The following is a 27,464-nucleotide window of genomic DNA, read 5'->3' on the forward strand; positions in this document are numbered from 1 at the left end:
AACAGGGATGGCCAACCTGAGGCTCTCCAGCTGTTGCAAAACGACAACTCCCAGCATGCCCGGACAGCCTACAGCTATCATCCTACAGCAGGGCATGGTGAGAATTGTAGTTTTACAACAGCTGGAGAGCCGCAGGTTGGCCATCCCTGCAATAGAGAGTGATGGAAAATGAAGAATGCTTTCATACATCAGTTTACATCATTTAGACTTTATGGAGACTACTGTGTGGCTGGATCACATATGTTACTCATTGGAATACCCCTTAAAGTGCTTCTATTAAAAATGAAAGACTTTTTGGTTCCTCCTACCCCCCTTCTATGTGAAGCTTCAGAACCACATTTTTTATAATTGTTCCAATGCATATAATATGAAAAATGAAGCAACGTTGCAAATAATCTTCATTAAAAAATGTTCTGCATCTAACGCTCCTATACATACCTATGTGTCTCCATGGTAACAGACTACAAACAAACCCTGTGTAGTCTGATCCTGCAGTCATAGTTCCATTAATCTGTCCCCAACTAAGTAACATTCAGCAGGTTAGACTGCAGTAAGGAGCATATAGGAGTATGACTGTAGGATTAGATTGCACAAAGTTTGTAGTTCGATGCTACAGTCTAGATATGCATGGAGCTTCATAGATGTTGAAGACATTTTTTATTTTAGATGCATTAAAAACCATGAAATATTGGTTACAAAGGAAGACGTAGAAGAAAACCCCATATATGTCCTACTCCACATGATTTCCATATTTTACACTGATGAGAACTAATCGAAATAACTGTATGAGAGTTGGAATAAATAGCTCTGTACATACAGTAAGTGCTGTATCAGTGCTCTACACCAGCGTTTCTGGATGTAGTGTTGACACAGGGGCATAAATAAATAATTGTTAAAGGGGTTATCTTATTTCAGTAAATGGCATTTGTCACGTAGACAAAGTTAATACAAGGCACTTGCTAATGTATTGTGATTGTCCATATTGCCTCCTTGGCTGGCTTGATTTATTTCACACATTATACACTGCTCGCTTCCAGTGGTTACGACCACCCTGCAATCCAGCAGCAGTGGTCGTGCTTGCACACTATAGGGAAAGGTGTCAGCCTCTCTGGTGGCCAGGACTGTGGGAGTGCACATAGGCACACATGCGCAGCAGCTCCTGTCCTAGCCATTTCATGAGGTGGTTGTAACTAGGCTTGAGCGAATTGAGTTTCGGATCCAAAATCGACTCGTTCAAAAACTTCATTTGAAATGCTGTTTCCGTAGAGCATTAAAGTGTTTTGGCTCCTTGGGGGCAAAATAAATAACTTCGGTATTTCTGTCTGCACTTAAAAACATTTCAAAACAGAGGTACCAGCCAGTATTTTAAAATGTCTTTAAATAAGCAGATACGGAGTTTCTGAACGAAACGACTTCGGATCTATGATCTGAAGCTCGATTCGTTCAAGCCTAGTTGTAACTCCTGATTACAAGCAGTGTATACTGTGATGGAAAAATTAATACGGCCAGCAAAGGAGGCAATACGGACAATCACAATACATTAGTAAGTGCCTTGTAGTAACTTTCTCTACATGATAAATGCCATTTGCTGAACTGAGACAGACAACCCCTTTCATCTGTCTTCTATCCGCAAAGGCGTTTTCCAAGAGCATACATTGATGTCCTATTCTTATGATATGTAATTTATGTATGATCAGTATGATTTTGCAGATACCAGACGCAGCCACATGTATAGATGCACAATCTAAAATAACACTTTATGGCCGACTTTGCTTGCAAAAGTCCTCGAGTTCAGGTGATTAGTTAAGGGGTCTTAGGGGTCACACCACCCATCACAAATTGAAGACCTCCTGAAAAACCCCTTTAAACTAAGATTATCACTCTTCTTTTTTTTACTTCTTCAATGGAAGCAAGCAATGTCCATGCCTCCTTACTGTGTTCTCTACCATATGTTTTCATACCAATCCAAACCCTCAGCACCTGGTTAGGTTTGTAGATTTCATCAAGCTTAGTGATCGCTATAAAAATAATACGTGACTTTATTACCAATCACTTTATTTTCTCATTTAGAGTGAAGATGTTGAGGGCACTTTCTCTTACCGATACAGTGACCCCACCGGAGGAATGGCTACAGAAAAAGTCACTCCTCTCAAAGCCAGCGAATCTGTGGAAAGTCTTTACAGCCTCAACAGTGGTCAGAGTTCATCCAGTAAGTGGCCATAAAATCACTGTCAATAAGGTTACAAATATTTTTTTTATGCCAGTCCTAGTGAAACTAGACTATGGCCAAATGGATGGAATGGATGGAACATAAAGGAATAAACTAGGTTTTGATTTAAAGGGGTTGTCCAGGTTCAGAGCTGAACCCGGACATACCCTTATTTTCACCCCGGCAGCCCCCCTGAGCCTAGCATCGGAGCATCTCATGCTCCGATGCGCTCCAGTGCCCTGCGCTAGATCGCGCAGGGCACGGGCTCTTGTGTTTTCAATAACACACTGCCGGGCGGTAACTTCCGCCCAGCAGTGTGTTCGGTGACGTCACCGGCTCTGAGGGGCGGGCTTTAGCTCTGCCCTAGCTGTTTTACTGGCTAGGGCAGAGCCAAATCCCGCCCATCAGTGCCGGTGACGTCACCGGGGTTCCTGTCAGCCCCATAGGGAGCCCGGTACGTCACCGGAACTCAGAAAAATGCCTTTGCCCTGTGCAATTTAGCGCAGGGCAAAGGAGAGCATCGGAGCATGAACTGCTCCGATGCTCATGTGAGGGGGGCTGCCTGGGTGAAAATGGAGGGCTGTCCAGGTTCAGCTCTGAACCTGGACAACCCCTTTAAGGGATTTTCCGAGAATTTTGAACTGATGACCTACCCTTTGGATAGGTAATCAGCATCTGATTGGTGGAGGTCCAACACACAGGACCCCCTCCAATCAGCTGTTTGAGAAGGCACCGGCACTCACAGTAGTGTTCTGGCCTTCTTGTAGCTTTGCCGAGGCCATGTGATGTTCATATGGTCTAAGTGCAGCTCAGCCCTATAAAAGTGAATGGGACTGAGCTGCGATACCAAGCGCAGCCGCTATCAAATTTACATCGCTATGAGCACAGAGAAGGCTACGGCGCTACTGCGAGCTCCTGTGCTTTCTCAGAAAGTTGATTGGCGGGGGTCCCAGGTGTTGGACCCCCAACGATCAGATACCTATGACCTATCCAGAGGATAGGTCATCAGTTCAAAAATCTCCGAAACCCAGGGGCGTAACTACCATAGTGGCAGACCATGCGACTGCTATGGGGCCTAGGGCAAGAGGGGGCCCAGTCTTAGTTGAAATTATCTCATCTTCTACTGGAGGTGAAAACTTGGTAAGGACTCTACCCTCTAATGCCTCATTCACACATCAGTGTTCAGTCAGTGATTTTGTCACGGTGGGGAGTGGGGGAAACTACCCACCATCCAAAGTCTGAAATTAATAAAAGCCACTATGTCGGGAAGCCAGGATAAGGGAGAAAGACACCTATCGCCATCCTCATCCTATCCCTGACCTCCCGACTGTATGAGTCGGCCTCGATGGTAGGGGGGCTCATACTCTTGAACCTGGGCCCTACTGACCCTATCGGTCCCTGCAATATGGAAGTCAGGAATATGAGACGGCCGATTCATCCACGACACAGATAAATTGGAGTCTCCCACAGGCCTAGTAACAAGGAGGAGACAGCAAGCAACAACTGAATGTCAGGTATGTATCCTGTGGCCAGATGACCCCAGACAACAGAACGACAAGATCACTTACTGGAAGCCACAGCTTGCTGTCTTGTAGTTCCCCCTACGGGGAACCCCAGGGACCCCCTTCCGGAGGTACAACAAACAGGACATGTCTAGCAACCATGCGGGATCAACCACACCATAGACAAACCACACATGGAACAAACAAGACAAACATCAACCCATAAGTGCATCACCACACATAACAACAATAGGGAAGGGTAGACATCGGCAAGGACCTCGGATGCCCTAATGATAATGACAGGGCAGAGACTACCCGCTCCTTCTCTGGTGAAGGCCTAGTAAACAACATGGGTGGGGGGGGGGAATACAAAATACAACAAGCGGAACACTTAACTTCTGAGGCTGATGGATGATGGATAAACAGGACTTCAACTAGAACCACACTCCAGCTCTTCCAAAAACCAAATGAAGCTATCCAGAGCCAGGAGTGATGGGTAAAGTCAGACTTAATAGGGGGACGTAAAGGTCACATGATCCACACCTGAACAGGAGTGTGGAAATACAAAACTAAGTGAAACCAAAAGTAAAAGAGGCTGTCAGATCACTAATTCAAGAGGAACATGGAAGGTTGTTATGCCAGTGCTCAACTCTTTCATTTATTCTTCACTTACCACATTACCAGAAATGTCAGCTTAAGATAAAAACATGAGTGATAAAGTATGAGATAATATAGTGGGCCCATATTGAGCTATAACACGTTAAGACACTGCTGGAAATACCCGAGCTCTGTACATTATCCAGCAGTCATAGAGAAGAATGGAGCAGTAGTGCACATTGTTCAACCTTCCGCTTCATTTGGGGGTGGGGGGTGTGTGAGTAACAGTCCCCTCTTCTCATGATCAGTGGGGATAGGAGCATATTTCCAGTATCCATTGCCTCTACAGTCCTTCCGATGCCCCTCACCTCCAGCTACCCTGGCATGCCTGGTATGGTACATACAGTCTCTGAGCGTTATATAGCGGTATACAGAGTTTAGAACTTTTAGGCTTAATACATATAGTTGACTTCTACAGAGCAAGTCAACTATGAACCCACCGTACAATCTGCATGAGGAGATTTCTCATGGATTTTGCAGCAGATTTGCTTAATCTGATGCACAGCAAAAAGGGTAAATTGACATTGGAAATCCACAGTTTAAATGCAGTGGATTTTACATCTGTACCACAGGCCAATTTCCGCTCTGATTTTTTTTCTGCATTGTGTGGATGAAATTCCATGAAATCTCATCAGCTTTGCTGCTGCTTAAACACTTTAGACTTTCACCTGCAATTACATGGTAGGAAATTGCCAGTGTATCAGCCCCATGGGAATATACCCATAAAGGGTTTTTCCAGGATTGGGTCTCTTTTAAAGTAAGCATGTTTGACCTAAGAAAATAATTATAGTCATCTTTTCCCTGCTGGTCTAGCCCTACTCACTGGCTCAGTTCGGCGATCTTCTGGCCCCCGGATTTTTTAAATTTTAATTGTGGTATGGACAGGGTCATGTGGCCCACTGCAGCCAAAGCCTGGCCTCAGCAGTGACGTGTCCCCAAGTGCAGGGGTGTTGCTAAGGTCTCAAAAGATCCGGGGCCCAATGCATATGGCCCAATTCTCTAAGTTGACCAACCGACCCCTAAGCCCGCTATAGCTATACAGCTATACAGCAGCACGTACCTCTCACATCCAGTTCCTCCCAGGTGACAACTCCTCTGATGTAGATCTTTTCTGTCATCATCTTTTCCATTCCGTCTGGACAACTTCTCTCAGATGCGCCTCGTCTCTGTAGAGTTTAACACACAGACATCTTAGCTTCATTTTTCTGTACCCCCAAATACTATCCTGAAGAAAAAATTAGTGCCCCCCATAGTAATAGTGCTTTTTATAGTCCCACCAATAGTAATTCCCTTCTAGACTGCCCTCATTAGTATTACTGCCCCCTACAGTGATAATGCTCCCCAAGAGTGCCCCCATTAGTTGAAGAGCCCTCCAGTATTAATACTGCCCTTACAGGGCCCCTAGTAAAAATAAGCCCCCCTATTGTTCCCCCAGTAGTAATAAAGCTCTCTACTGACCCCTCAGTAGTAATAATAGTGCTCTTAGTAGAAATAATGCAGATCTATAAGTCCCTCCTATAGAGCCCCCAGTAGTAATAAGAATGCCTATTGTCTCCTGGATTTAAAATGCCCTCACAGTGCCCCCAGTATTTATATCACCCCCTACTGTTCTAATGCTCTCCCTAAAGTGCACCAGTATTTATATCGCCCTCTACTGTTATAATGCTCGCCCTGAAGCCCTCCCAGAATTTATAATGCCGCCTGCAGTGCCCCTGTGGTTATATTTCTCCGTTTACTGTCCTCAAAAATTATAATTCCTCAGCCCCTCCACCATACAGTCCCATGTAATTTCCGTTCTCCGCCATAGAATGCCATGTAAATACCATCACACCATCTCTCCAGCCCCCTCAAATATACAGTCCCATGTAAATAACATCCCTTTCTATCTACAGCCCCCTCTAAAATACAGTCCCATGTAAATAACATCACACCACCTCTCCTGCCCCCTCAATATACAGTCCCACGTAAATAACATTACCCCCTCCTCAGCCGCCTTTAACATACAGTCCCATGTAAATAGCATCACCCCCGCATTATTCAGTCCCCTGTAAATAAGATCACATCCTCCCCCAGTCACTTTCAACATACAGTCCCATGTAAATAAAATCACCCCCTCCCCAGCCACCTCCAACATGCAGTCCCATGTAAATCACATTACCCTTAACATTCAGTCCCATGTAAATAACATCAATCCACCCCACTGTCCCATCTAAATAACTTTCCTCCCTTCAGCCCTAACATACAGTCCCAGTTAAATAACCACAACTCCCACCATTGCTCTGCCTCCCCCTTCACTTACCTCTCCTCATGTAGCAGACCTCACCACAGCTTCTTCCCAGGTCTTCTCTTCACTGCTGAGCCGTCCTCTCCTGCACTGGTCACATGACGGTGACATCATCTCAGGTCCTTTTCAGATACTGCATTTAGCACTGATCACATGACCTGTGATGTCATCACAGGTCCTTCAGCTCTTGCACGGCATTAGATTCAATTGTGTTGCTGTCCTGAGGATGGCAATACACTTGTATCTAGCAGGCAGACAGTACATTTGGGGTCTGGGATAAAACATCAGGGGCCCAGGCCCAGAATGTTTTAACCTAGCACACCCCTGCCCAAGTGGCATGTCATCTCTGAGGCCAGTCTTTGACTGTAGGTGCACACATCACCCCATCCATACCCCAGCTGTAAGTAAGCAGGATAGGGACAGGAAAATCACCAAATAGAGCCAGGGTGCAGGACAGGATTGTGAGTATTATCCTTTCCTTAGCTCAAAGATGCTAGGGAGCTTACTTAAAAGGGTACCCAATCCTGGAATAACTCTTTAAAGTTCCATAATACCTCTCTGTGATGAGTGCCATACAGTGACACATGAAGTATCTACAGTTCCTTGGGCATATCTACAGCTACCTATGTGCCTCTATAGGGCCTCCATGCATGAGCTCGAAGCATGCTAGTGTCAGAGAGATCTCTTCTCGTTTTTTCTGCTTACTAAAGTCAAAATGGATAGCAAAGACAGAAAGAGAAGACAAGGGAACCAGAAAATGGATACAAATTTAAGTCAACATTGGGGAAGTATTCCCTCATGAAAAGAAATTTAAAGTAAACTAAAGCAGCTTCCAGTGCTCATGTAAATCCAGCTTTATATCAAATGTGGAAACACAATTCTGGAATAAAAATATTTTACTTTGCAACAAAACATATAAATTACTGCAAACCTTCCTTCTAGGTGGTGTCACCAGCTGTTCTGATGGAACCAGTAACAGGGATAGCTTTAGACTTGATGACGACATTCCTTATACTGGTCCATTCTGCGGTCGAGCAAGAGTCCACACTGACTTTATTCCGAGCCCATACGACACAGAGTCACTAAAAATCAAGGTAAAGTGCTAGATGGAATGGAATAAAACTGGAATAAACTGCTAAATGGATCACTTTGGGACAATGTAGTTGTCAGATTATATGGTCTGGGTTCTTTCTTCAACCTTTGATTCTGTTGCCGTTGAGAAAAACAACTCCCATTTTCCCCAGAACATAATTTTAGTTTTTTTCTTCTCATCTGCAGAGCCCAGACTAGCAGAGCGAAAGGCTTACACATTTCATCGTTGGCCCTTCAGTATGACTAAGGCACAGTTGTATGCTTCAAGGCTCTGGACAACTTTGGGGTCAACTTTTTATGATTGCATTCTACTCATTTTGAGCTAAAAATATTAGTTTTTCCGGTTGGTCTTTATTTAAACATTTAAGCAGTTTTTCTTCTACAGCTTTCAGTTTCAGTGCATTTGCAGACTAGCTGGTCCTCTCCCTCACACTGAACCCATCAGTGAACTGTTCTTTTGGCTGGATCTGTAGACCTTCTAATCATCATCTCTAATGTTGTCATCATAATTAGAATATGCATGTTTTCCTGTTAATCAGAAGTTTACGGTGAACTGATGCTCTTTACCATTGCTTTTCCATGTTCTTTCCAGAAAGGTGACATCATAGATATCATCTACAAGACACCCATGGGTATTTGGACTGGCTTGTTAAATAACAAAGTTGGAAATTTTAAATTTATATATGTAGACATCATATGTGAGGAGGAAGCTCCCAGGAGAATAGTAAGGAGGAGAAGTAAGCGACCAAGACCTAAAACATTGCTAGAACTTCTGGAAAGATTCAACCTGCAGGTAAGAAGTGAGGCACACTATAGAGGCACACCGCCTGCTGGTTATGTCATTACCTAATACAAACTGGTATATTAGGATCACCTCAAAGGTAATCTCACCACTTGCACATTAGAGATGGACATGTTCTGGGGGAAGTAGAGTTTAAAAGGGGTTTCCAATTTCGGGTAAAGGGGTTGGATTATGCACAACATTTATCACCTCCACAGGATAGGTGATAAATGTATGATCACTGGGGGTCCACCAATCAAACCAACAGGGGTCCCCAAGTCCCTTTGTAAATGTACTGTATCAAGCTCCATTCACTTTTATGGTACTGTCAGAGATGGCTGAGCTGTGTACTTGCCAGTCCCATAGACAGGGAATGGAGTGGAGGTCATGTATGCACGCTACCTCTCCATTCAGCAGTAGACAGGGGTCTTGGGGACCTTTCCTGTTCATGGGTGGTATATGTTGTTTATCGACCAACCCTTTTAATAATATCTCATTAGTATATAAATTAAAGTTATTGAACTGTCTAATATTTTTTGTTGTGGATTTATCATGCGGGGAATATTTGAAGTCTGTTTTGCTCGAGCCTGCATTAGCATACTTTATGCCACTTTTATCAAATGTCACATGTTGTCACAAATTTGTCTTATCCTGAAAGCTAACACTTTTGTCTAGAAAAGCTCCTCCGGTTTTCCTACTGCAACCTTCTACTGGAGTGAGATTGCGACTTTGACTTTTAAAAAAAAGTCTCAATAATAAATATGTAGTGAAACTCATTCACATAGCTAACAACATCCACTTTCTCACCCACATTTCAAATCTTTAGGTGAGTGGTGTAAAAATGTAAAAAAAAAAAAAAAAAAGTCAATTTTTTTTGAAAATTAGTGAAAAAAGTTGCAAAAGCCCTATTTTGCAACTTTTTGAAGACAGAATTCTGGAGTGAAGGCATGATAAATCAGAGCCTTTAGGGGAAGCTGTTCTTTGGAGGATGCCAGTCTTAGTCCCTGTCTACTGTACCTTGATATGCCGGTCTCTACATAACCTAGACGCATGATCAGGAGTCCGTTCAACAAGATTAAATCTACGCCAGCTTCCTCGCTGGCATATATTGAAGTAATTTTCTACACCAAAAACAGGTGTAGAAAATGATGAATGAGATGCCGGCCCGCCCTCTTCCCCGCCCCCTTTTCTCAGAACTCAAGAAAAGAGGCGTAAGTGGCATACATGGGGAAAAAGGTGCAGATTTTGCAACAAAACACCTTTGCGACAAAATCTGCACCTTAAATACGACAAAAAGTGGCATATATTTTTTCATAAATGACCCTCTTTGTGTTTCAATTCCCCACAATGTTTAAGATTTATAATTGTAGACAATGCTCCCTGAGTACGTGGGAGCAGGACTAACCATGGACAGGATTACTGAATGTACAGAAGAAGGTTCTCATTCACTGACAGTGAAAGCAATGAGGAACTAAAACACAATTGTAGAACTTTCCATTTAGGAAGTGATTATAGGGGTTGTCCAAACTAACTGTCCAAAGTAATACACACATTATCAGTGCCCTGCTGCACCGGTTCAGACACTTACCGGGTCCATCGCCATTCTCTGTTCTTCCTGCTCCAGCGATGAACACATGTGACTGCTGCATCCATTGGCTATACTGGTGACATGTAAACACCACTGAGGTCACCGCTACAGCCAGTCATTGGCTTCGGTGGTCACAAGTCATGTGAACATGTCATCACTGGAGGAGTAAGACCTGAGAAGCATTAGAACGGGAGCGGCAGGATATTGGTAAGTTGAGTATTGCATCTGTCATTATTTTATAGCATTGTAATAGTTTTCTCTCTTTTAAAGTGTTAGTCGTTTTGGTTTATTTTTGATATTGTACAGGGACATGGATATTAAACATTTTTGTAATGTACTTTATTAAGGAAAGATGTTTCTTTCTACTTGAAAACAGGGTGTAAAGAGTCTTCTTAGGCTACTTTCACACTTGCGTTCGGGGCTCCGCTTGTGAGTTCCGTTTGAAGGCTCTCACAAGCGGCCCCGAACTGATCCGTCCAGCCCTAATGCATTCTGAGTGGATGCGGATCCGCTCAGAATGCATCAGTCTGGCACCGTTTGTCCTCCGCTCCGCTCAGCAGGCGGACACCTGAACGCTTTTTTTTTTTTTGGTTCATGGTAATGCAAACGGATCCGATCGAACGCTAGTGTGAAAGTAGCCTTAGCAAAGCTGTAACAGCTTCAGTCTTTAGTGTTTTACCGAGTGCTGAAGACACCTGTGTGTAACATGCAGAGGTTTCCAGCTGGCTCTTGCCGGTACCCAGTCTCTGACTATGTATACAGTTGCAAGAAAAAGTATGTGAACCCTTTGGAATGATATGGATTTCTGCACAAATTGGTCATAAAATGTGATCTGATCTTCATCTAAGTCACAACAATATACAATCACAGTCTGCTTAAACTAATAACACACAGAGAATTAAATGTCACCATGTTTTTATTGAACACACCATGTAAACATTCACAGTGCAGGTGGAAAAAGTATGTGAACCCCTAGACTAATGACATCTCCAAGAGCTAATTGGAGTGAGGTGTCAGCCAACTGGAGTCCCATCAATGAGATGAGATTGGAGGTGTTGATTACAGCTGCCCTGCAAAAAAAAAAAAAAAAAAAAAACACACACCAGTTCTGGGTTTGCTTTTCACAAGAATCATTGACTGATGTGAATGATGCCTCGCACAAAAGAGCTCTCAGAAGACCTACGATTAAGAATTGTTGACTTGCATAAAGCTGGAAAGGGTTATAAAAGTATCTCCAAAAGCCTTGCTGTTCATCAGTCCACGGTAAGACAAATTGTCTATAAATGGAGAAAGTTCAGCACTGCTGCTACTCGCCCTGGGAGTGGCCGTCCTGTAAAGATGACTGCAAGAGCACAGCGCAGACTGCTCAATGAGGTGAAGAAAAATCCTAGAGTGTCAGCTAAAGACTTACAAAAGTCTCTGCCATATGCTAACATCCCTGTTGGCAAATCTACGATACGTAAAAAACTAAACAAGAATGGATTTCATGGGAGGATATCACAGAGGAAGCCAGTGGCGTACACACAATCCATGGGGCCCGGTGCAAAACTGATTCATGGGGCCCACTCCCTGTCGACGCCCCCCCCCCCCAAACCGCTGTATGTATGTATGTATATATATATTGTAGGGGGATTAGCTCTTTTCCAGGGGTTGCAAACACACACTTCTTCACAGAAACCAGGATTTAGGGGCCAAACTGTGCTTTATTGTGGCACACGGCAAAAAGCAAAAACACACAAAGCCAAAATAAAATACCTTGCCCGCCTGGGCCCTAACTAAACACATAGGTTTCCCTGACTCACCTAAAGCGTAGCATAGTTCACACCCGTGATGAGATGCGGCTTTCCCAGCCCAACCTTCAGCAGCCTCCAGGCTGCTCCCACACCAGTGTCTCTTGGGGAATCGTGGTCTCTCAGCCCTTCCTGGCTCAGACCACACAGAGCCACTCCAGCCTTCTGTGTGCAAGTCCCCCAAAGTCCAGGCTATTGCATAGCCTCGTGGCCCCTCAGCCTGGCTTATCTGAGACCACACTGACAGAGCCTCACCAGGCCTCTGTCTGCACACTCTCCAGAGTGAGACACACCCAAGAACAAGTAGCAGGATTAAATAGGATCCCTGGACATGAGCATGCCCTAAGTCCCGGACCGGAGCCTGGGGAAAACACTTCAATGTTCACATTGCTACATATCCCCCCCCCCTCTGTTCAAACCTGTGGGGGTGAACACATGTAGTACCAACTGGATGCTCGTGACAGGGCATCCGCATTTTCTTGCCATCGCCTGGCTCAACCTTCCCCCTGGAAGATGTGGTCCGCGTCAGAGGCTTCCCTTTATTTTGCCAGACCCATGCCATCAGTGCTTGGTTTGTCACACTCATGAGTTTATTACAGAGCTGACAAGGCCTCTGGGATTTTCTTGCCCCTCTCATGAGCAGGTACTGTCTTTTTATATTTCCTGGCTTCTGCACAGGCCCCTCACGTCCTTTCTTGGACTGCGGCAACTCTTGACTGAACTGGTCCCAGTCATGGTCGTGTCCAGACCCCTTCTCTTTTGCCTTGCGGGGCTCCTTCTGCAGAGCAGGTTTCTTATGTCTCGCTCCTTTTCCACATATCTGGACCCCTTTACCATTATTCTCAGTAGGGGTTTCTTCAGGTTTGGAGCCAACTTCAGAGTCTTCTGCGTCTTCAGTGGCTTTTCCCACTTCAACAGTCGCTCTTTCCGCCCTAACCTTGGTCTCTGGGACATCCAAGGTTTTCTCCCATTTTAAGACCTCTGCCTTAGCTTCTTTGGAGTTTGCCATTTACTTTATTATCCTTTTCATCCTTCACGGACTTGGCCTCATATCCTTGCCTTCTTAACGCCTCCTCCTTCTCATCAAGGTTGGAGGCACTGGGGACATCAGGATCTTCACCAGACTCGTTGCCCTCTGGCAAACCCTCTAGAGGTTCACTCAGGATATTGTTCCCCAATCGCTTAAGCTCTAGTGGAGCCATATCACAGTAGTAGACACCATCTGTATGCTGATCGTCTGTTTCCTGGTATTTCTTCTCCAGCAGACCGCTGGCTTTCTGTAAGGCACTGACGGCAGAGGGAACATCTTTCATGACCAGGTCCTGGCTACTTATTGCCACGAGTCTCTTGGCCTCTGCATGCACATCAGCACCATCAGTTGGGTGAGCAGAAAGATTTTCCATCTTCTCCACCTCAGTCGGCACCACGGCGCCACCATCTCCAGACCCATTCTTAACAGGCTCTGGCTTAGACTTCTTCAACTCAGACGTTCTTCCTGACATCATCCTTTGAGCTCATGAGATCTTCCATCCCTGCTGTGAGTTGTCTGTTCAGCCTCTCACATTTATCTCGCTCCTCAAGCACTTCTTCAAGGGATCGAGCCAAGGAGAGTGTCTCCTGTTCCAGATGCTCTTCACTTGGCTCTGCTGCAGCCGATGTAGGAATATCACCATTTTCTTTTGGCCACCCTGTGGGGGTTCCACGCAGGGTCTCTTTAAGCACTTTGTTTGTATCTACTGCAGTCTTCTTCGGTGACTCTGTGAAGACATCTAGTCCCTTCTCTATCATATCTAGGGACTGTGTGGAGAGAGAAAAATCTTCAGGATTGCAGCTGTACTGACGCGTCAGGTCATCTACCCCTGCCTGGGTATGGGTCTCAGACACTAGGCTGCCATCTCCCCACTCAGCTCTCGTCACGTCAGGTATAACTGTCGTCTGGTCTCTACTAGTGACTACCTGAATTTTGCAATACCTTGACTTGGTAGCTTCCTTCTCGGAGTTGCTAATGGCCACAGCGCATATATCGCCTATGTCACTGGTGTCATTATAAACGCTGACTTCTAGGGGCACTGCCGAGTTAATCCCTACCTGGGACATTACTTTATGGACCATAAAACACTGTGGAGACTGCATGTCCACCTCTGGTACTTGTGATACTCCCTCTAGGACTGCTACCCTTTCTTGCATGTTCACCAGAGTAGGATTGCTCCACTCAGTGCTCACAACATTTATCTGCACTTCTGCATCATTCACATGTTTCTATCAGCACCATGGTTTTCAATAGGCAGTATTCTTTCCCCATGGCAGTCAATGTGCAGCTCCCTTAGGCCTTCATTTACACGGGCAAGTACAGGTTCTGCAGGAGTTTCGTCACTATCTGCAGAAGTGTCTACCTTGCCCCATAACAACGAAACGTTATCACAACCCAACATCACATCATATAAGAACATATTTGTAACATCAGGTCCACAATACCCAGTTCTCACTGGAGACTCCCCCTCAGTGAGAACCACCTGCACTTGCTCAGGCTCTCTTTCAGGTGCCTGGTTCACATTACTTATATGCAATTCTTCAAACCTCCTGATCAAGTCATAAAGTTCTTCATGAATAATAGCAGATGAAGAAAATAAAGCTTCATCATCATTTACATTTTTACCACCAGGGGGCGCTTCTCCCCTGACCACAGCCTGCAACGGAAAAGGTATGTTATCAACATCAGATATTTCACATGACATCCCACTTTCATTATGCATTTCCGCCAACCTGGCACAATCACCTTGCACCTTATCGGCACCATTGTCTCTAATGGTCACTTCACTTAAAGGATTAGGTACCAGTTCTGCAGGAGTTTCATCACTGACTGCATAAGTGTTTCCACTTCCCCACAAGTCACGGAACAACGGGAAATCATGGCCCAACAATCCCTCATGTATGAGCATAGTTCTACCAGCAAGTCCATAAGTCCCAGTTCTCACCGCAGTCTCACCCTCAGTGAAAACCATCGGACAGTTCTTATTAACTGCATGACTGTCCCGTACACTAAGCATTATATTACTTTTAATATGGTCACACACTTTTGAGACAGTTTCTAGCCTCGGTAACATATCACCCACTGGCCCAGCGGGTAGCAACTGCCGCCTGCTCAATGTCACTGGGTCTGTTACACACGGGATAATCAGAACGATCTTACCGATTGTCATCACGGATTCGGCACTCACGGGAGATGAGGGGAGTCCAGGAATATCTCCAGCACGGTCATCACCCTTTTCCTTAATACAGTAGTTGCCACGGGAAACGCCTTGGCCTTGACTCCAGCCTTTTTTCAGACAGTCACTCCATCCGCACCCTTTAGGACTTTGCGCACACGTGCAGGAAACATAGGATCTCCTGAGAGCTGCACCACTCTCCACCTCCTTTTCTTCCCGACGGTTGCCCTTGGCAACGGCATATCTTAGCTTTTTCTCCGGCGTTCCCGGCACACTGCCGACCTCTTGGAACTTTGTGCAGGGTCCATACAGCGTTGAGGACCCTCTATTCAGGGCTAGCTGCAGCTGCGCCTCCAGAGCCTCTCGCTCAGCATCAAATTTCACCAACTCACTTGGGGTACAACCCATCTGTTTTACAAGTTTTTCCTGCCGTTTAATCTCCCATGTCCGTCGGACGTATTCTTCCCCGAGACCCATGGCAAGAAACTGTCTCGTAGCAGGAAAAACTTTCAGCAGCGAGTCCCCTTTTGCTGGGCTACTGGCCCTTTAATTCACTGCACAGTAACTCCTTTGCAACCCAGCAAAAAGTGTCCAGAACAGCATGAGCAGCACCTGCTCCTTTTAGTGATGTCGTTGCCCTTAGCAACCACGTTTTTTTTACTTTTCAGCACGGACATGTGCCCGCATCCGACACCAAATGTAGGGGATTAGCTCTTTTCCAGGGGTTGCAAACACACACTTCTTCACAGAAACCAGGATTTAGGGGCCAAACTGTGCTTTATTGTGGCACACGGCATAAAGCAAAAACACACAAAGCCAAAATAAAATACCTTGCCCGTCTGGGCCCTAACTAAACACATAGGTTTCCCTGACTCACCTAAAGCGTAGCACAGTTCACACCCGTGATGAGATGCGGCTTTCCCAGCCCAACCTCCAGCAGCCTCCAGGCTGCTCTCACACCAGTGTCTCTTGGGGAATCGTGGTCTCTCAGCCCTTCCGGCTCAGACCACACAGAGCCACTCCAGCCTTCTGTGTGCAAGTCCCCCAAAGTCCAGGCTATTGCATAGCCTCGTGGCCCCTCAGCCTGGCTTATCTGAGACCACACTGACAGAGCCTCACCAGGCCTCTGTCTGTACACTCTCCAGAGTGAGACACACCCAAGAACAAGTAGCAGGATTAAATAGGATCCCTGGACATGAGCATGCCCTAAGTCCCGGACCGGAGCCTGGGGAAAACACTTCAATGTTCACATTGCTACAATATATATGTATATATTATATACTGTATATTGCTATATACAAGAGGATGACATTCAGTATAACCCACGGTATTCCCATGTAAAACCAGCTCTGCTACATTATGTAGCAGAGCTGGTTTTGTCATGCATTTCTTTTACCTTCATATGGTAAAATAGTTCATTGGCCTATCAATGGCTTTATAACTAACTCTGCTATATTTCTGTAGCCTACAACCTCTGACTGCCCAGTTGGGCTGAAACTACTACACCCAACATGTTCTGGCAGTAATAGTAAAGGGATATTGGTGCAATTCTGAGCTACTAGTCTATATAATGAATATGTAGGCTACTGATGAAAAAAATCTATAATATTTGCGATATTAAAATATTTGCGAAGATCTAGCACTATATTCTAGATATTCGCAAATTCTCGAAGTGGCAATATTCACAATACAAATTTGCGATTAGAATATTCGTGATCAACACTAGTGCTTAGTAAAATGCTGAAGACTGAAGACAGTCTCTCCTTAGTACATAATGTACACTTACAGCTTAGATTTAACACTCTTTAAACCAAAACGACAGATACACTTTACATTTAGGTGGTTCAACAACCCCCTTAAAGAGGACCATTCATGGGTCCAGACTTTATAAACTAAGTATCAGGGTATGTAGGGCATACAGCGGGGATCTAATACCGCTTATTATTTTTTCTGGGCGCCGCTCCGTTCGCCCGCTGTGGCCCACGTTAAATTCTACCACCCTGTATGCTAATTTTCGCATCGGAACAGGGAGGAGGAGACTGTCCTGTTTCTCAATGGGCGTCTCCTTCTTCCTGGCTATGAGCTGTCAGGGAGAAGGTGAGGTTTTTTTTCTGGCTGTGACTGGACAGCGCTACAGCCAGGGAGAAGGAGACGCCCACGGAGACTCAGTCTCCTCCTCATTGTTCCGATGCAAAAATTAGCATACCAGACGGGATAATTTAACGGTGGCCACAGCGGGCGAACGGAGTGGCGCCCAGAAAAAATAGTAAGCTTTATTAGATCCCCGCTGTATTCCCTACATACCCTAAAACTTAGTTTATAAAGTCTGGACCCATGAAAGGTCCTCTTTAAGTTTCATGCACATAGAATCAAAATACCCCTTTAACCTCTCCTAGTGCTGAACCACTTTTAGACCAATCCCTTGTCAAATGTGTCACCCTTCAAATCATGAGGTTGTCAAAAACACAGATTTTTATATCTCACAGGAATATATGTCAAGCCTTCTGTTGAATGGATACGAAAGTCTTGAAGATCTAAAGGACATAAAGGAGAGTCATCTCTGTGAGCTCAACATCACAAACCCTGAAGCACGAATGAGGCTACTGATTGCCATTGAGAATTTACAAGATTGTGACTGTGAGTTATTCCATGTTGCGGTACCTCAACCACAACCATTTCTTCTACCAGATAATCATTAGTGTTCAGGATGGACTTAATGGGGTTGTGCTAGAATGTCAAACACAAGAGTATATGTAATAAGTGTCTCATCGGTGAGGACTCCCACTTATTACAAGAACGTGGCTCACCATTTGAATAGGGTGGTGGTCGAGCACGCTCATTGCCACTACGTTCAAACTATGGGACGGCTGGAGATTCAAATAGTAGACACATGACCCCCATTTTTGTGACCAGTGGGGCTTCTAACCCCAATTTCCTTGGTGGATCCTGAGATTGAAACTATAAGCAAGATTTGTATGTCTATTATCATCTTCAAGCTCTGGTTGCCCCCAAAGACCTTAGTATCAATGATCTATAGCAACGATTAGCAACTGATGGCACTCCAGCTGTTCTGAAACTACAACTCCCAGAATTCTCCTTTCACTTCTATGAGAGTTACAAGAACAGCCAAGTAAGTGTGCATGCTGGGAGTTGTAGTTTCATAGCAGCTGGAGTGTTGAAGGTTACTGATTTCTACAGCCTTCTTTAGTCTACTAGTGTAGTGAGTGGCGTGGCAATGTGGAGTAGCTCAGCTCAAATAGTAGCGATATGTTTATGCATATCCACTTAAAGTTGTTCAGTATTTTGTAAAGACCGATGAAAGGATAAAAGAAGTCCCAAAATATTTGTGCCTTCAGATCTTAAAAGATTGCCCATATGCCGTTATCTTCAGGTGCTACTTCTCAGCAGCTTATGACTTTGAAAACACATAGAGGATTAGACTTTATAGGTCAGCGCTTCATAGGAGTTTCAGGTAATCCCACGAAAGTTAATATAAGGACAGGCTAGGAGCATTAGGAAGATTCACAGGATTATAGGTGCTGAAAAATGTCAGGTTTAAGAGTTTTTTAGTATAATGCTGGTATGTGATAACTCTTCTATTTATTCTGCAATGTAAAAAAGGGAACCATCGTTATATAGGCTGAAGATGTTAAGAAGCATTATAGATTGAAGATCATATAGAAACATCATGGAGACCAAATTAATAATTCTACAGGGTCGCTTTGACCAGACCTGTCCTAGACATATAAGACATACAAGGTACACACCTGTATCTGTGCTCCGACTACTTTACACCCAGAACCAGATTTTGCCTTCTGTCCAGTCATACTGTGTGATGCATATTGCCATATTGAAATAGTTTGTCCAATCACATGATATAAATTACTAGCAGAAGGACCCGGCTTTGCATGGATATATTTAATCTATATCATTTAATGTTAAAAGATATCAACAGTATCCACTATAACAGTGACATCTACAGTACCCCGCCCCTTTAACAGTGACCTCCACAGCGGCCGCCCCTTTATTAGTGACCTCCACATTACCCGTCTCGTTAACAGTGATTTCCACAATAACCCGCCCCCTTAACAGTGACCTCCACAATGCTCAGTTCCCCCTAAAATGTGACCTCCACAATACCCCGCCCCCTTAACAGTGACCTCTACAGCACCCCGCCCTTAAGACTGACCTCCATAGAGGACTGCCCCTTAACTGTGACCTCGACTGTTCACTGCCCCCTTAACAGAGACCTACACAGTGCCGCCCCTTTAACAGTGACCTCCACAGCAGCCCACCCCTTTACCAGTGACCTCCAGAGCATTCCGCCCCCTTAACACTGACCTCCATAGCGGACCATCCTCTTAACAGTGGCCTCTACAGCAATCTGCCCCTTAACACTGACCTCCATAGCGGACCATCCCCTTAACTGTGACCTCCACAGCAGCCTGCCGCAAGGGTGGCCAGAGGTCCAGTTTTAGACCGGACAGTCTGGCTTTCAGACTCCCTCTCCTCCATCCGGCACAGGACCTGGATGTGAGCTGCAGGGAGAAAGTCACCCTCTCTCCCACCCCTGCAGCTGAAAGAAGTTAATTTTTACTTTCATTTTTTCCATCCCCATTGACTGCGGAGTGGGAAGGGGCGTGGCCTAACCAAATCGGGGGCGTGACTTAGTGGAACTGGGGGAGGAATTTTTAAGTCCGTCTTTTGAGGGTGGCCTGAATGGTGGCCACCCTACCTGCCCCCTTAACAGTCACCTCTACAGCACTCCGCTCCCTTAACAGTGTCATCCACAGCACCCTGCCCCTTTAAAGCTGACCTACAGCAGTGAAGAAAAATGGCTGGGTTGTTATGGAAACCTGGTGTAAAACTGTGTGTATGTGGAGAGCTTCTATTGGCTGATAATGATCATGTGACCATGCTTCTATTGGCTATACCTGTGTGCCAAATTCTGTGATTGTAAATGTGACGGTGCGGATTCCATTAGCGGACATAAACACATACACTCAGCTTTATATATTAGATATTCGAAGGAAGATGATGATAACATGCCGCATGCCATCATTTCCCAACACAGGGCCAAGGCAGAACAAGACCTGAGAGCTGCCAGTCCCACACCAGATACTTCACAGACCAGTGCTTTAAATGATACGGCTGTAGTCATACACATAAGACAGCATTTATTATATATTTTTCCCCTGTGTATAAGATAGAGAGGGAGAGAGATAGATAGATATAGATAGGTACAGGGTCGGACGGGATAGATCATCAGCCTCTGATTGGCGCGGTATGACACCCGGGACCCCCGCCGATCAGCTGTTTGAAAAGGCAGCAGCGCCGCAGCCTTCTCACTGTTTAACGCAGACCCAGTGACGTCACGACTAGTATCACTGGCCTGGGCGGGGCTAAGCTCCATTCAAGTGAACAGAGCTTAGCCCCGCCCAGGCCACTGATACTAGTTGTGACGTCACTGGGCCTGCGGAAAACAGCGAGAAGGCCGCGGCGCTGCCTTCTCAAACAGCTGATCGGCGGGGGTCCCAGGTGTCGGACCCCCGCCGATCAGATGCTAATGATCTATCCAGAGGAAAGATCATCAGTTTAAAAAAACTGCAGAACCCCTTTAAGTTCCCAGTCCACCCCAGGATGGATGGATAGATAGATAGAACCTTTTTATCTCTTTTTTATATATGCAGGAACCTGGTTACTGATCCCTGGAGGGATTGCACCCAACCTACACCAGTGTGCTGCTTTTTGCTTTCCATACTTGATAGATAGATAGACAGACACTAGATGTATGATAAATGCTGACTTTTTGCTTTTTTCTCGATAAATGGATAGATGCAGTAGATTCTATATCAGTCGTGCAGCTTATTTCTGCTGTTTTTCAGAATATGTCAGTAAAGAGACTAATGTTTCTGTTGCGGTTTGACAGGTGAACAGGAATCCGGCAATGACTCTGTGCCGCCGACGCTCAGCCCTGACACTGCTGCAAACAAATGTGAACTAAGTGACTGTCCCAGAGATTCAGGATGTTACATTACACTGGAGAATTCAGAAAACACCAAAGATGATGTTGAGTCAGAAAAACTGTGTGAATCTGTTCAGAAAATCACCATTACCGAATCCCCCTAACAATCCGCCGCGCGGACATGTGTCAGAGCCCGCACCACTAAGGCACAAGCCTGTTTTCACAATTTCCACATGGCCGGCTTGTCAGCTTCACAGACCGCTTAGGCGTGAAGTTCCTGAGTATTTATTCACAATGTATAAACCAGCAGACAGATCGGAGCTGTGGAGGACAGGCGGCATCTTGTTGGGAGCAGCGGTTTCCACATATCAAGCTCCTATGACCGTGACCATGCACTGCATGACTACCACCATGACAAAGTCCAATACTTCAAGGAACTCACTTGGTAGCATTCCTGCAGCACCAACAATTTACCAAGGAGCTCTTCTTCTTCTATGAGTCTAGCATCATTGTCTTGGAGAACCAAGAAGCACTAAATACTGTAGTTCTGAATGTCAATATATAGATGTAGCAGAGTTTAATTGTTGCTGTTATGTGCCGCCCACAGACAACTAATGATGATACTGTATATATCAACACGGGTTGTGCCAAATGACCCTTTCATCTGACAAACTCGCCTCTGCTGCAGCTGTGCTACTTTGTTTTGCACTGTAATAATGACATAGTTTGGTTATTAGACAACAAGGGACATCTTTCTCCATTTGTTATCAAAACAGCACCATTCAGTACCTGGTGGCATCCCTAGCAGTGCTGAGACAAGCTATATAAGTGCCCATGGTACGAGTTTTAGAACGTGCACCAACACCCTTGTTCCCTGAAGTTCGGCATAACTCTTGGCTATACGATCATTCATTTAATTGCCCAGTATCGTCCCCCTAACAATCACTAGCATTCATAGTTCCAATAATGGGATGCCTTCAAAAGGCAAGACTATGCTCCAGTTTATCTCCAGCTTGCGTGATGTCCTGTGCATGTGGTTTTCTTTACTCTCCCCCTCCATGTGGTAATGAAGGTCACACATTATATGCCTCTTATTCCCACTGCTCCCTGGCTCTTCTCTGCCTCTGAAGGGATCATGTTTTACATGCTGGGCAGCAGATAATGCAGAGACAGTGAGTAATTATAGCACTACCTTACATCTGGCAATAGAGGGGCATGCTCGCAACTGTAAGTAAAGCGTTAGGAAACCGTGTGTGGACACACTGCGCCACTGACTGGCTATACCCTGGAGGGGTGTGACTTAGTAACTACCTGGCCTTCACTAGAGCCTCTGATGGTGAGGATAGGTTTGGGCCGTTAGGATAGTTGCCAGGTGCCACTCCAGAGCAGTCCCCGGGCCAGTGGCAGCTGACCAGGGGGTTCAGAGATACCGATGCAAGCACTGAGGGGAAGTACATGGTCAGGGCAGGCAGCGATTAAGCAAAGTCTGTAAATGAAGTCCAAGGTCAGAGGCAGGCGGCAAACAAGCAAAATCCGTTAAATCAAAAAGCAAAGTCCGGTACACAGAAAAGCAGAAACTTACAAAAACATCTTCACACTAGGAATTAGACAAGCTAGTGACCAAGATTGCTCATGCGCCTTCGTGGGGCAGGAAGCGCCTTTACTTCCTGCAACCCAGCCACAGGCTGGGGAGATAGAGGGCGTGTATGTGCTGCCTCACAAGGGAGGAGAGACAGGCCTGTAAACTCTGGCATGGAGCACAGATACAACAGCTAAGCTACTTGCTGCCTGTGCACGGCAGCAGGAGGAAATGAGGGAGCCCGGTGCCCGTGCCCGTGTGTAGGACCAGGCACGGAGCGCTGGGCTACTATAGAGTCAATGGAGCAATTTATCAGAAGAGTAATATTTGAGGTCAGTTTTGCTTGAGTCTGCTTAGCCGTACTTTGCGTAAAATCTATGAAAGGTCGCACATTGTTTGTTAAATTTGGCGCATTATTAAACCCTTTTTTTTTCTAGAAATATTACTCCAGTTTTTTATGCCATCCATCTACTAGAGTAAACTTGAGACTTTTTGGGCTAATTTTTAAAGACGTCACAGTGATAACTTTTCAAAACTAGACTGGTGTAAAAATGCAAAAAGTTGCAAATTTTTTTTCATCATTGACTCCATAAAGTCACAAAGCTCTATTTTGCGACATTTAAAAGCCAGCATTCTTTAGTGTAGACGTGATATATTCCCCCCAATGTCTGCAAGAGTGAAAAGGAATCATGGAAACTGTAATCCACATTGCTAATTTCACACACATCAAGCCCTAGCGGAATCAAAACAAAGGTGCAGCACAGAGCTGGGCAAAGCTAAGAAAATAAAAAGTGCTTATGAGCAATGGTGGCATCATCTGGTAAGCAATTAGACATGTATAGATACTGTTGCATATTTGTAAACCCTGGAAAACTGTTTGGTTTTATTCACAAATTGCACCCCTACCTCAGTGGCACCCTATGCCATTGTCTACTCTGTTTACCCTTTGTGCTGGCCCTGGTCCCTAAGCATAAGGGATAGCTGGAACCTGCTGTAAATATTTGTGCCTTTACTATAATTTATATGTCTGAATTGTACATTTCTTTTGGGGGCTGTAGATAGTTCATATTAATTCATTCACAATATAGCAGAAATGAATATGTAACTACAGCAAGTAATATGGTTTATAAGGGTGGACTGGATTTTCACACGACTGTGATGAAGGTAAAGGGTGAAAGGATATGAACACCATTGACAAGGAAAGTTGATTCTGTTTCAGTCTGCACTCTTCATTTCTTCATTGATTTTCAGACTTTTCTGGTGTGGACTTGTCTGTTCCTCTAATATATTTTGAATGCCTGGTCTGCTTAAAGGGTCATTCCCGTATGGACATTTCCACAGGATGTGCCATAAATGTCCAATAGGTGCAAGTTCCACCACTGAGACCGGCACCTATCTCAAGAACTGTTTCGCACCAAAATGACGGGAGAGGTGGAAAGTCCACGATTGAGCAGCTCTCTCAATCCCCTTCTATGGGACTTCCAAAAATTGTAGAGTGAGCGCACCTGTCTACACTCTGATCTGCCATGCACAACCTTCTCCCCCTCCCTGCCGCTATTTCTAAAGGTGGCCTTACACAATAGAGGCTCATTAGCCAAACCTGCCAATTTTGGAGGGACCAGCCAAGCATCTTATATGTACGGTGGTTTCTCAACTCTGCCATGATGCAAGATGTTGGGAGAAAGAAGCAACAGGGATGTTAGATTTTGATATAGCCGATCAATTATTCAGAGGTGCCTATTTCTGTCTCCCTATAGAGAACACACACATGCTTAACTGACCATGGTACCAAGTGAGTCATACAGAGTCCACGGTAGCAAATTGGTAGGAAAGAAATAATTTAAAAAAATTAGTGCAAAGATGTTCATAGCCTGATGGGATGAAAAACTGAACACAAAGAGATAGGTGATTGCTATACTATAAATACCCTAAATGTCATCAAACAGCTCTCAACCCTCTATACCCACAAACAAGAGTTGACCGAGAGTTGTAGGCCCCTAATCAATGGCCATAGTTTCAAAAACAAAATTTTTTAGGTCACTTACAGTTTATTTAATATTCCAGAGCTGAATTCACAATTCTGTTGGTTTCAGTTGGAAACCTTGTAGTTAGTAATAGCCTATAGTGTGCAGTGGGGTGCAGTTTTCGCCAACTTCAGAGGACAAGCACTGTGCAGACACTGGCACATAAAAGTCGTAGAGGGGGAGTACAACTCTCTCTCCCATACTTACCAACATTGCTGATTGTAAATTTGAACATGTAAAGCACTGCTCTGGGAACGCCCAAACCCAAAAATGACCGTTTGTAGGTGGGGCTTATAAAAGCCCCACCCATTTCCTGCCTGGGATAGCACAAATTTGCATGGACTGTCTGTGAAAATTGTAAACTATGCTCTTCTTGTCGGACTTGGGGCTCGAAGTAAGACCATTTGCATTTCCCAAACAAATGACTTTGCCAGGATCTTGGGTTTTACCCATAGCTCATATATTATAAGCAATGGTGTACATTAAATAGAGGCAGACCACGCAATCCTGGGGTGGAAAGAGGCCTCTGCTTCTAGCCATACTGAAATGAGTTTCCTGAGCCAACACCAGGGGAGCTCACTGCATAAAGATTTATACAGCTTCTGTTGAGTTCTATTGTAACTGTATAAATTCATATGTACTGAGCTCTCCCTAGTGCTGGCTGCGGGGAGTCATAGATTATAATTTACAGTGGGATGGCAGTTTTATTATATAAATACACAGCAAAAAATAACGTAATAATATATTAATAATAATGTACACAATGAGCCATTCATGGTTTGTGCTAACAATCTCGGTCACTATAACAATATTCTACCAAATATTTATTTAAAACAAAAAAGTCTATTTTCAGCATTTTTTTCCAATTTGTTTTTCAAAAACAGCTGCAGCCAGAGGTTAGCTTAACCCCTTATGCCATAATTTTACATAAACATCCAGCAAATTGAGATAAGTATTATAATGATGGGTTAAGTATTCAAAATTAGTCAAGTCCAGCTACAGCCTAACCCTAACAAAAATATAAATGATTAAAGTTTAATATTACTTATGACAAACACATTGTCCACGAAATTTCCAGGCGTACACCAGACCACCCAGATAATTCAGTTTTTGGGGATGTTGGAGAGAGCCCTAAGCTATAATCCCTAGTGCTAGGCCCTGAGCCCAGGGGCGACTCCTGATGGTGGAGGCCCCCTGTCCTCGAACCTAACTGGACACTCCTGATGTTCCCTAACAAATTAGGTGGTTAAGGGTCAGGATTAAATGTGGTGGGCTGGTGTAGGCGTGGACAAAAAGGATCAATAACACGAAATGCACAGTGTATACAGCCCTGTTGATACAAATGACCAGCAGGTACACGGTGCAGTAAACTACACTACAATTACATGAAGACACCAAATGACTGATAATCAATAATGTCACAGATCTAGTCTGTGTAAAGCCCCGACGCGTTTCCCCCACCGTGTGGGATCATCAGGGGGTAGATACATATAAGATAAATCATCAATAAGATAATAAGGAAAAAACCATGTCAGACGGGTGGAGACCCAAACAATGTTGGCATCCCTATAATATAGCCGTCCAGCAGGCGGTGTCAAACGACATACAAAGTTAAAAAAGGAAATTGGACCAGATAGTATTCCTGGGAGGTCTAGAGGGATAGACACAGTATCAAACGTCTTGATATAACGGGCATGTGCAACTCGCATACGGCCATCAAACATGGATGTCTGTAGAGAGAAAGATAATACACGCTATATATATGCGTTCAAGTGTACACAAGTAACACACCCACTATTGTGAGACGTCTCCACCAACACCTATCAGATTATAGAGATCACTCACTAGAGTAAGGCAACATATAAAGCGCATACGTGATCGTGGTTGATGCCAAGAGGTACAGATGGCAGTCTTCTAAATAGTGGTGCTCTAGACAACAGGTTGTATTAATGTTGTCCACAGTCTGTTTAACTCACATCCAGTATGATAGGATACTAGAGAATAATATAGTAATAGATGAGATCACAGCGGAATATCCAGTACCCATGTAAAGTAACAACAGATAAACTAGTTACCTTTAAAGGTGATCTGGATAGTGTAGTCCGGCCCCTCAGGATCTGGCCGTCCACTAGTTGAAGTACACTTAGTGACAAAGGAGTGTATATATGTCAGGTATGCCCGAAAATCATCATCTCATGCCTAGGTGTAATGAAATAGGGATACTTACTTATGATGATGAGTCCCTCAGATCCTATAAAGCCTCCCAGGGTCCACTGCTTGGTCAAATCCAAGTAGCCCTTGATTTATACAGATACCCTAATTAGAAATGCAATCACCTGTTCATAGGTGACCCCCTCCGGTGTATGGTTTGCACGCCTGAACCAGTGCCGGCGTGCGCTCCATTGTGGAACGCACGCCGCAGGATATCCGTTTCAGCCGTCCGGATATGACGTCATAGGCGTCATAGTACACTTGAACGCATATATATAGCGTGTATTATCTTTCTCTCTACAGACATCCATGTTTGATGGCCGTATGTGAGTTGCACATGCCCGTTATATCAAGACGTTTGATACTGTGTCTATCCCTCTAGACCTCCCAGGAATACTATCTGGTCCAATTTCCTTTTTTAACTTTGTATGTCGTTTGACACCGCCTGCTGGACGGCTATATTATAGGGATGCCAACATTGTTCGGGTCTCCACCCGTCTGACATGGTTTTTTCCTTATTATCTTTATTGATGATTTATCTTATATGTATCTACCCCCTGATGATCCCACACGGTG

General features: G+C 44.7%; 1 protein-coding gene across 2 annotated transcripts in view; it reads left to right on the forward strand.

The window, feature by feature from the left end:
* The window catches only part of SAMSN1 (SAM domain, SH3 domain and nuclear localization signals 1), a 45,175-nt gene extending 19,498 nt beyond the window's left edge, over nt 1-25,677 (forward strand). For both annotated transcript variants that reach the window (XM_044284540.1, XM_044284541.1), the window contains 5 exons: nt 2,071-2,209; nt 7,595-7,746; nt 8,337-8,537; nt 17,596-17,746; nt 21,039-25,677. In XM_044284540.1, coding sequence (XP_044140475.1) covers nt 2,071-2,209; nt 7,595-7,746; nt 8,337-8,537; nt 17,596-17,746; nt 21,039-21,238 — 843 coding nt within the window. In that variant the 3' untranslated portion in view covers nt 21,239-25,677. The remainder of the gene's footprint in view (nt 1-2,070; nt 2,210-7,594; nt 7,747-8,336; nt 8,538-17,595; nt 17,747-21,038) is intronic.
* The last annotated feature ends 1,787 nt before the right edge of the window (nt 25,678-27,464 follow it).

This window comes from Bufo gargarizans, chromosome 3 (assembly GCF_014858855.1).
Source record: "Bufo gargarizans isolate SCDJY-AF-19 chromosome 3, ASM1485885v1, whole genome shotgun sequence".
In the NCBI taxonomy this organism is placed as follows: domain Eukaryota; kingdom Metazoa; phylum Chordata; class Amphibia; order Anura; family Bufonidae; genus Bufo; species Bufo gargarizans.